The 11,286-nt window shown below is 37.1% G+C and overlaps 2 protein-coding genes across 4 annotated transcripts in view; one reads left to right on the forward strand and one right to left on the reverse strand.

Moving 5' to 3' along the window:
- The first annotated feature begins 1,650 nt into the window (after positions 1-1,650).
- On the forward strand, positions 1,651-4,190 carry LOC109236362 (glyoxylate/succinic semialdehyde reductase 1). The gene is made up of 7 exons (XM_019402535.1): positions 1,651-1,869; positions 2,705-2,815; positions 2,912-3,013; positions 3,136-3,237; positions 3,367-3,482; positions 3,559-3,637; positions 3,713-4,190. Exons 1-7 carry the CDS (start codon positions 1,762-1,764, stop codon positions 3,971-3,973), a joined length of 879 nt encoding a protein of 292 aa, XP_019258080.1. The 5' UTR covers positions 1,651-1,761; the 3' UTR covers positions 3,974-4,190.
- A 213-nt stretch (positions 4,191-4,403) lies between these two features.
- LOC109236363 (oligoribonuclease-like) overlaps positions 4,404-11,286 on the reverse strand; it is a 20,332-nt gene continuing 13,449 nt past the window's right edge. For 2 of the 3 annotated variants that reach the window (XM_019402537.1, XM_019402536.1), the window contains exons 4-9: positions 7,085-7,161; positions 6,598-6,679; positions 6,419-6,474; positions 5,437-5,523; positions 5,142-5,232; positions 4,404-4,931 (exon numbers count right to left, since the gene is read on the reverse strand). In XM_019402537.1, the coding sequence (XP_019258082.1) occupies positions 4,810-4,931; positions 5,142-5,232; positions 5,437-5,523; positions 6,419-6,474; positions 6,598-6,679; positions 7,085-7,161 (515 nt within the window). In that variant the 3' untranslated portion in view covers positions 4,404-4,809. Of the gene's footprint in view, positions 4,932-5,051; positions 5,233-5,436; positions 5,524-6,418; positions 6,475-6,597; positions 6,680-7,084; positions 7,162-11,286 lie in introns of all 3 variants that reach the window. The other variant, XR_002069482.1, reaches the window with a different exon arrangement.

Genomic DNA, 11,286 nt, shown 5'->3' on the forward strand with positions numbered 1-11,286 from the left:
TCCACATGGTTTATTGGTGGCACATCGACCCCTATATTGTTGTTTTCACCAAGACCTCCGTCGTCATGAACAGGTGCATTTTGTGAGCTAGACATATTTCAGCCTGAGAATCAAAAATTCTTGACAAGAAAAAATGTAAAAATAACGTGTGTAGTGAGAATGAGTAAAGAAACAATCACTATTATCTTTAGCCCTATGGTGGGCGCCAAACTGTTTACCTCGAAAATACGAGTAACAATTAAATTTGATTTGTGATTTTAAAGATATGTGATTAGATTCAATACCAATTAATATAATCAAGAAATATGAAGTAGAAATGAAAGAAACAAGTGAATCAAACCAAAGTTACTCAGCAGCGGTGACTTCGAGCTTCGTGACCTCGAGGTAGGTTCAGAGCAATATTTAAATTAAGTAAGAAAAGTAAAGTAAGAGCAGTAGAGCTAAAGGACAATTCTGATGAACAGTAAGAGAGAAAAGTAGGATAGTATATTCTTGCCAATAATGAGATGATCTTACAAATGATTGGGGGTCCCCTTTATATAATAGGTGAACCCTAAATAAGGTATATTTCTATTTACAGTAAGGAATATTCTTGATACAGATGTCTAACCGCCTGGTACGGAATCGTACAATCCTATTCGGAATTTGCACCGTGATCTTGGGGACGTGCCAGGAATCTAGCTCATTCTATTACAAATCTTTAACGGTACTATTCCGGGTCAAGCATACTCGGCCTCGGTGTACATCATGCTTCAATCTTCGGGCATTGCACTCTGTCCTCGAGCTCGGGTCTGGTCCCTCGAGCTCGAAATCAACCTTGCCTGAACTCGGGCTCAAGATGATATACAGATAGTCCCATCGAGCCTATAGATCGGAGGCATAAGATTTCGACCATATACACATACATTCATGCTTGACCAAAAAAATTTGAAGAACGAGCACCAACACTTGCCAAATGCAGCAACAACTAAGGAGCAGCAATCACTCTAATATTCTAACTCACCAATTGTAACAGCAACTGACGACCTGCTCCAGCTCAAAAAATCCACTCCAGTTACACATTCTAATTGGAGCCTCAAAGTCATTATAAGCAGCAGCTAATCATAGAAAGATAATCTCCAAAAAAGAGAAAGAAAATGGTTAAACATTCTAATTGGTTGTTGGGCTTAGTTTATTGGGCAAGAAAATATAATTATAGAGTAGAGGTGGGTTGGCCCGTAGGACTAGACTGCAGGAAATATTTTGGTATTTCGGTATACCGAATAATCGAAAACTCAATACCGAACATCATACCAAAATGTCGAAATATCGAAAAATACTGAAATACTAAGTAAATCGACACCGAAATACCAAATTAATTCGGTCCAGTTTGGAATTCCATTTTTCGAATTTTATGCCTACCACTAGTTAAAAGTGGCTATTTTTCAACTTATTCCCTTGTTTTGGGAAAACAGCCAAAATGGGCAAGCTAGTTCATGAGCCTGCAGGCAGAGGATCAACAGTCAATTCCCACAAAACAGGAAAAAAGACAAATGGACGAATCAAATAGGGTAAAATGAGTGGAAGAGAATCTCCCTGACGTGGCACGAATCAACCGGTCAAAAAACTCGGAAAAAAATTATTAATTATGGAAAGTGATTTTCTGAAAATTGTCTGCACTTGTTTTTTCAGTGGAAATCTAGGGTGCATTGTCTTACTATAATATTTTCCACCAATCTATAGGAATATTAGTATCAGTGAAGAAAGAAGAGAGGAGGAAAAATGGAGGAAATAGGGTTTCTGGGGATGGGTATAATGGGAAAGGCAATGGCCGTCAACTTGCTCCGCCATGGTTTCAAGGTTACTGTTTGGAATCGCACTCTCTCCAGGGTATTTATATTCTTTTCTCCCTTATCTTTTCACGAGACCGGGCCTCCATGAATGATAGATGTGTTAAATATATGGAAGAAGAAGGGATTTAAGAAAGTGAAATAAAAGGATGCTCTTTTCCTCTGCTTTTTGATATATGCATATTAACTTAAACATTATAAGATTGAACTTTGTATTAAGCCTACTTTGCAGATTATGAGTAATAATTAAAACTCCCTCTGTATTTGCTGTTTTAATAGAGATGGATTTGATCAACTGGATCCCTCCTGTGTTTTCTATCTTGAATACATTATTTTTTCAACAACAAAAAAAAAAGATCCCTTTGTACAACTTGAGACTTGTGTGATTATGCATTTATGTGCTTTTCAGCTTTGTTTCCCTGTTATATTTATGAAGAAATCCCCACGATTGATAGGGTTAAACTCGGTGGATAATAGGCCACCCTTCTCCATTTAAATACCATGCTTTTGTTTACGGTAGGGTTCAAACTCCTGAGGTGCACCTAACCCACACATCACACCCCCAAAGCTCTAGGGGCTTTATGAACACGAAATTTTGTGAATGTATTGCAACTAAGGTGTTTAAATCCATTTTTCAGCTGTCTGCTTTGGTAGGTTCCAGTGCAAAATCAAGGCAATTTAGAGTTCAGTAGGTGAAATGGACGTGGGAACTATTTATGAATAATTTCACATTTTTATAACTATCTCAAAATTTAACAACTATCTATTGACTTGTGTAAAATGGATCATTACCTTCACCTTAATAATCAAAGATTTACCTTCCTTTGATGCAAATAGTCGTGCAATTCATGATCAAGATTTTGTTATGAGTGCAGTGTGATGAGCTAGTGCAACATGGAGCTTCTGTTGGAGAAACTCCTGCAGCGGTAGTGAAGAAATGCAAGTATACGATTGCGATGTTGTCAGATCCTGCTGCAGCTCTTTCAGTTAATCAGCCTATACAAACATGTGAATAGAAAGAATTCAAATCATTGAAGTTTGTTTGTACCTAATGAGAATTTGTTTGTTTTGTGATGAGCTAGGTGGTTTTCGACAAAGATGGTGCTCTTGAGCAGATATGTGGTGGGAAGGGGTATATAGACATGTCAACCGTTGATGCTGATACTTCTTCAAAGATTAGTGAGGTTGGAGTTTCATGCTTCCTGTGCTTCTTCTTTGATAATTCGAGCTGAAGCAGTGTACTATCAGAATCAAGTAGAATTCCTGTTATAAAAAGCAAAGAATTACTAATAGTGAATGATTACAGGCCATTACATCAAAGGGTGGCTGTTTTGTTGAAGCTCCAGTTTCAGGGAGCAAAAAGCCAGCTGAAGATGGCCAACTAGTAATTCTAGCAGCTGGGGACAAGGTAATATTATTTAATGTATGAATTTGTCTTCATGTTGTGCCATTTTATAACCATTGACCTGAAACTGCAATGAAGATATAAGGTGACAACTACATGAACTTGTGTTGATGATATCTCAAATCCTTGTAGGCGCTATACGATCAAGTGCTACCTGCTTTTGATGTCTTGGGAAAGAAATCCTTTTTCTTGGGACAGGTTGGAAATGGAGCAAAAATGAAACTTGTTGTTAATATGATCATGGGCAGGTAATTAATTACTCTTTTTATGTTAGTTTTATTTTCTTGCAACTTTAATCGGTTTTGATATTCCCTAATGGTGCAGTATGATGAACGCGTTTTCGGAAGGAATTGTATTGGCGGACAAAAGTGGATTGGACCCTCATACCCTTCTTGATGTGTTGGTAAGCAAGCTTATATTGTTATTTATCAGTTATTTTCCACTTAAATAAATATTCAGAAATTGTGTCTTCTCACAGGACCTTGGAGCCATTGCTAACCCAATGTTTAAGATGAAAGGACCTGCTATGATCAACAACAGTTACCCGCCTGCATTTCCTCTCAAACACCAGCAAAAGGACATGAGGTTGGCTCTAGCACTTGGAGACGAGAATGCAGTGCCAATGCCAGTGGCTGCTGCTGCTAATGAAGCATTCAAGAAGGCGCGGAGCTTGGGTTTGGGAGACCATGACTTTTCAGCTGTGTTCCAGACTATTAAGGGAGCTCAAAGTTCAACCTGAATGCAAGAATAACAACTTGAGGAGACCCTCGATCATCCATTTTGCCAACTCTTGTAGTCTCTGAAATTATTAGTTAGTAGAAATTGTGATAAAACCTCTCTATGAACTATTCAAGTGCAAGTGCAGAATTTGAGAATTTATAAGCCCGTAGAGTTTTGCAAAAGAGAGTTAAAATCATCCTGGGTAAATAATCACTTGCCAAGTGAACTTGAAACAACATTTTGATCAACTCCCATATTCCTTTTACATGGCAATCAAGTGAGCTTGGAGTATAGAAAATCTACTTGTGTCATCAGTATCTCTGGGATTGCGACCAAATCTGATTTCATCTTTTACTGGAAAAGCAAGAGGAAGACGATATGGATGCTGAATTTTTTTTGGAAGAAGAAGCTGACTAGGGCTAAGCTAGAGCTAAGAAGAGAATGAAAACTAGGGCAAAATAAGATTTCATTCATGGCCTCTGAAAAGGGATTACACATAGGGAAACAAGACACTAGGGACCAAAGTCAAATTAAGGAAACTTAAAATAATAAAGTGACTTAACGTATTCCAACACCCACGTACAACTGCTCAAAACTCAGGCACCAGTTCCCCAAGCATACAATTCCCTAGCCAATTCCATATGAGTAGTATCAGAAGAACCATCCATTTCTTTCCCTTTACTCTCTCTCTCTCTTTCTCACTCTTTATGAGTTGCCAAAATGAATTGCTTGCTGAAATAGTAAGTAAGAAAAACCTTTATTGTTAAGCACAATGTTTCATACTTCCCATACAACAAGAGACCTTCACCACTTTAATACCAAATTGTGGGACCAGAAGTAAAACCCGTAACGAAGTCACTTGTTAGACTTGGAGGCCTTGAATATGTGTTCCTTGAAGTATTTGAGTTCTGCTATGCTCTCCTTAATGTCATCCATAGCTCTATGCTTGCTTTCCTTTTTAGGAGCCCTTTTGCTATCTAATGAAAAAGCAGGAAAATAAAACATGCAACACTCAAAGCAATTAGATATCCACCTATTGTATCAGAATAAAATATGCTAGCAGCCTGGCACTGAATGTTGTAATAAAAATAGAATACCTAGCCGTCCGCCTCCTTAACCACCCCCCGCCCATTGAGGGATACTTTAAAGTAGACATGATAAACCTCAAAATCTTGTACTGGTTTTACCTCTTGGAAACCAACGAACACACAATGCCTTGACACTGCTGACATCAACTAGTACATGTGAAAAAAGACTAGCCAGATTCGGCATGTATTTCTGCACAGATAAAAATAGAATGAAAACAATTTAGCAACAAGCCTTAATTTAAAAGGCCAATCGAGGAAACTGTCTAGAAACACTGAAGAATGCTCGACTAAGTAGCCATGAAGCAAGAAATATATAGTAATCACATGTCCATTTACTTGTAGATGAGATACCTCAAAATGATACGTCTATAGATTTATACTAACATAACTATACCTTCAAAAATTGAAAATCCACGTAGACTGAATTTCCTGCTAGCAATGGTGTATATGTGCCAATGTTTCTCTTGACAAATTCAATAACCTACATAATGCAAGCAAAACATAAGAATAATATGGACCACATAGCAATTGCCATGCATCTCAAATTCTCAATTATGCTGTCTCAAAGATTCATCGGAAAAGCTTAGACTGAAATAGCAATAAATCAACACAAGGAGGCAATAAAATTTACAACAGAAAGAAGAAGAAAAGGCAGAGGGAACGAAAGGTATTGATGTGATTACAACTCTTCAACTTGAAGCTATATTTTTTTTGCCTTTGTGGCATGGGAAAAATTGAAAACGGTATTCACCTCAAGGACCAATTACAATGTGAAGACATAGCCACTCTAAAAGTAATTGCTAATTTTCAGCATCTAGGAGGCAAGGACTTGTCCAAAAACGAGAACATGAAAAAACAATGGTTTAAAAAATTTGAGGTTCAGTATCACATGAAGTTATTGTCCAGAACATTACCCCTAAGAGAAAAATACATAGACCAAAACATACACGAGCTGACAACAGGCATGCACCTCTTGCATTCGCGTTCTGGAAGCTCCTCTCTTTCAAGAGCATTCACAAGCCCCTCAATATCTTGATGCGCATATACGAGTATACTCTTTAGGATTTGGTCTATGTTTTCAAACCATATCCTCAAGAGTCACTTAGGAGGTGAGAGAGACCTGTCGTACACCAAAAGAGGGGAGGGGGGGGGGGGTTGTTTAACTGGCACTATGGTGGGATACTCAGAAATGGGTCCATTCCTCTACTTAGCGCTTTTTTCAGCTTTCGGTACAATATTATATGTAACCAGTTCAAGGGGGGAAAAAGAACAAGTAGAACCAGATGTGTGAAATTACACTGTAAATATTTTTGTCATTTATCTTCGCAATTCTGGAATCTCACTGTTGTACATTTAAGACAAAAGGCTAGATCTACCTGTTTCTCAGCTTCTTCTTCAGTGACCGTACTCTTAAGCACCCTCTCGGTCAAACCTAAACGAAAGTAAGATTACCTTGAACTAAAAAAAGTGTTTTGATATTACTGAAAAAGTAACTTTATTCAAAATATAGCTGCCTAAAATGCAGAATGATGCTGATAGAGGTAAAGCGGCTCACCACTAGCTGCATGATGCTCTTGACACCATTCACCCATTTTGTCTAGACACTCCTTAGGTTGATTTATAACCAAATCCGGACCCTGTTTTTGGAAACATAAAATACTTCCTGCTTTAGAACCAGGAGGATATATGAAGTGATTCACAGAGGCACAAGAAATGCTGTCATATGGCAAAATTGTACTGGCTGAAAAGGTCAACAAGTCTTCCATATTATGCAGCAGTAGGATCAGTGTCATCCAAAGAGCACCGAACAACTGGGAATTCTTCAGATTCAATTTAGATTATAAGATAAGTACTGTATGTATCAATTTAAGTTACTCGCACAAAACAGTTTTGTGTAATGTATCATTTGACCATTACTTTCCTTTTTCCTGATTAACCACAAGCTCAAAGAAAACCACTGTTTTTGAAAGGGGGAATATACAAACTTAAAAAGACGATGATGTTAATAACATAACAAAATCAGAATTGCAGTGTATGAATACCTCAATTGATTTCGTCAAATTTCCATCTGTAACTACACAAGCAATCTCCAATATCCTATCAACTTCAATATTCAAACCTACATCGGAAGCAAAACAAAGTCATGATGTGCTTTTCATCTTCGATATTATGACTTAGGAGATGTGCAATGCTACTGTCCTTGTGTATTTGAGACATGCAAAAGTTTTCTGGAGCAGTATATGTGGCCCAGGCGGACCTATGTTGGGGGCGTCACCACTCACCGCACCCCGATACACAAACATTGGATGGGTGCACTGGTCAGCTTGCTCAGTTCCGCTCGTATTTGGTGACTTGGGTTTGATTCCCAACTTTAAAGTTTTTCAGTCCAGATTTTTTTTTTTTTCTTCTACCCCCCCCCCCCCTCTTCTTTTGATGAAATTTCTCCCTTAAAAAGCACCAAACCCACTTCTCTCTCCATGATGGAAGAAAGATACCCTTGCCTCAATTCCAAACTCAGCGTCTCTCTCCCGAACTTACACCACCACCCCGAAAGTTCTTGCCGGAACTAAGTTTCGCCCGACGAGACCCAACCTCTCTGTTAACAGTAAAGCCCGCACCTCCACAGGATTTGAAGGTGGCGGGAGGACCACTGTCTTTAACATACACATGCCAATTGCTAGGTACAAAGTTTCAAGTGCAACTCTCTGAAAACTTAATGATAACTTATGAACCAAGTATAAACTTCAAAATTTTCGAATATTATTAATTTAGTAAAATATAAGAAAAGTACATAATCTATTCATTCTTGACTTTGACGCGCTTTCATATTCAAAAAAACGGTCAATAATAGTATCATTGCTTACATTTACAAATATGTCCTTCTCAATGTAACAAACTGAACAATCATATAAAAATGGTTCACTAGTTCTACTACACAATCCATTTTTTATGTACTTCATGGATGAAAATGCTCTTCTACAGTTGCAGTAGCGCGACAGATAAAATCATAATAAACTTCACAAGTAAATAAACAAGTGAACTATTCTCCACAAGGTTTGTTTTAACAAGTGCTTTTGCCAAATCACCAACTCGTTTCAGATCATAGAACATAGGGTCAACGCGTCTCACATGCATTATAAAAGTATCAAGTTAGTAATCGAGATCTCGAAGCTTCAATTCACGAAACTCGGCTGGATAGGCCAATGTTATTATTCTGTTCTCATCAAATTTAGCAAATGAATTAGCCGGATTCAAACTTGTCATAACGGGAAGCAAGTTACTGCTCACAACATCAAAACAATTGTGAAGCTTGAAGTTGCAAATTATTTACAACACAAAAGAGCTCAATAGGAAAGTGATTTGAATATGTTACACTAAAGGTCTACACTTCGACTTATTGAATTCGTCTATCTTGGACGCTAAAATATATGTTTATCACAAAATGAAGAGACTTCATCCATCAAAATTCTCACCCTTCTCTCATCAATTGTAACATTTCCTTAATAAGGTCAAAATACCATGTCATTTGACAATATCTTGCTCTTTCCTCTGCAAAGATACACCCAGCTCATTCGACATCACCAACACTTTCAACATCATGAGAAAACAAATTCACTAAATATCCTGCTTGAAATCTATCATTTGGATTAGAACCCTCACATTCACCTCAAGCACATGAATGATAGATAGATGAAAATAAAACAATAAACTTATCCAATGTTCTAAAATATGATCCCCAAGTAGATCTTTATGCTCAAAAGATGCTCCAACCACATTTAACATGTTAGCAAATATAGCAAAGAAATTATCCACATGCAAATGTATTTTCACAACAACTACAAAAGTTAATAGTAATTGATGAGCAAAACAGTAAATTCAATATAATGATGGATTGTCGTGCAAATTCAAAGCTTTAAGACCATTCATCTCTCCCTAAAACTACGTTTAGGAAGGAAAAAAAAATGCATCAGTTTAACCTGAGTTTGTTCAACGGTTCCTTTTCTAGATGGTTGGAGTATAGGTCACGAAAGATGCTGTATTTTATTTATGCTTCTATTTATTCAAAAAGAACTATGTTCATAAAAGCTCGGGTGATATTTCATGAAAACCGACTTTAAGGCTTGAAAGAAAAGGCTTGAAAAAAAAAATTTCACATGTAAGTAAGTAGCATCCACAATAATTTTCAAATTAATCTCAAGCAATTTAAAAGGTGGGGGGAGGGGGGAAGACGTGAGGACCGAATTCATTTAAATGCCTCAATTAATGTGGCCTAGGGCTTAGGAAATTGGAAAAAAGGCTTCTCAATGTGGATAGTGTTATAATAAAAAAAAGTTCCAAAAAATGATATGATGACTGCAAAAAATTAGGAGATTGTGAGAGCTTGTGCACAAGAAAAGGTGAAGGCTATAATTGATGACTTGGGAGGAGATTATTTTGGTATATTAATTGATAAGTCCAAGGACATCTCTCAGCATGAGCAAATGGCACTTGCTTTGCAATATATTGAAAAAAATGACGAAGTGAATCAACAAGTTATTAGTGTTGTTCGTGTCAGTGATATATCGGCACGGTTATTGAAGGAAATAATTTATTCTTTTCTTTTGAATCACTCATTAAGTCCATTTAAAATATGTGTATAAGATTATGATGGAGATAGTAACATGTAGGGATATGAATGGTCTGATTTTGCATGATACTCCATCATCATATTGTATTCACTGTTTTGCTCATCAATTACAGTTAACATTTATAATTGTTGCCAAAAAATGTTTGCATGTGGATAATTTCTTTGCTATAGTTCCTAACATGTTGAATGTGGTTGCAGCATCTTTTGAGCGTAAAGGTCTACTTCAAGAACACCAAGGAGAAATGTTGGATAATCGTCTATATGGTGAAGTTCGAAGTGGGAATGGATTACTTCAAGAGTGATGGCTTCAAAGGTAAGATGATACTCGATGGGGATCACATTTTAGAACACCGGAGAACTTCATTGCTTTATTTCATCTATTGTTCATGTGCTTGAGGTGATTGGATGTAAGGGTTTTATCCTAAATGATAGAATGCAAGCAGAATATCTTTTGATTAAGATCAATGAACTTGAACTCATTTTCTTGCTTCATTTGATATTGAAAGTGTTGGTTATGTTGAACGAACTGAGCACATCTTTACGGTTTTCCAAGCCATGGTATTTCTTAACTGTAGTAAGAAAATGTCGCAATTGATGAGAGACCAAATAGGAATCTTCAATGGATAAAGGCTCTTTATTTTATGATAAACATGATAATTTGGTGCCTTAAATAATCGAAATCTATATTCCGAAAAAGTCTACACATAAACCTTCTAGTGTTATTTATTGACATCACTTACGTGTTGAGCTTTTTTGTGTTATAATTGAGCTGCAACTTCAAGAGCTTAATAATCGTTTTGATGTATGAGTAGTAACTTGTTCTTTTTATTATGACGGTGTTCGAGCCAGCTTGAACACACCTCGACTATTCTACAGGGTACCTACAACCTCCCATCGGCACAAGTAATAAGAGTAAGTAATAAGTAACTCTGCTCACCAAGGCTGAGGCGGATGGCATCGGTTTGCAACTTTAGAAGCTTAACAATTTTGTAAGTAGAAACTTGCTGAATCCGGCTAATTCATTTTACTAATTTTGATAAGGAAAGAATAATGACATTGACCAAGTATTATCCAAATGAGCTTGGTGAATTAAAGTTTGGAGATCTCAGTTACCAACTTGATACTTTCATAATGCACATGCCACGTGGTGACCCTATGCCTAAAATAATCGAAATCTATATTCCTAAAAAGTCTACGCATAAACTTTCTAGTGTTATTTATTGACATCACTTACGTGTTGAGCTTTTTTGTGTTATAATTGAGTTGCAACTTCAGGAGCTTAATAATCGTTTTGATGTATGAGTAGTAACTTGTTCTTTTTATTATGACGGTGTTCGAGCCAGCTTGAACACACCTCGACTATTCTACGGGGTACCTACAACCTCCCATCGGCACAAGTAATAAGAGTAAGTAATACTCTGCTCACCAACGCGGAGGCGGATGGCATCGGTTTGCAACTTTAGAAGCTTAACGATTTTGTAAGTAGTAACTTGCTGAATCCGGCTAATTCATTTTACTAATTTTGATAAGGAAAGAATAATGACATTAAAGACAATGGTGCCCACCTGATGACTCAACAACGAGTCAAATTTTGGGTTTGGGGGTTTTGGGGGGGTT

This window comes from Nicotiana attenuata, unplaced genomic scaffold, assembly GCF_001879085.1.
Source record: "Nicotiana attenuata strain UT unplaced genomic scaffold, NIATTr2, whole genome shotgun sequence".
NCBI lineage: Eukaryota > Viridiplantae > Streptophyta > Magnoliopsida > Solanales > Solanaceae > Nicotiana > Nicotiana attenuata.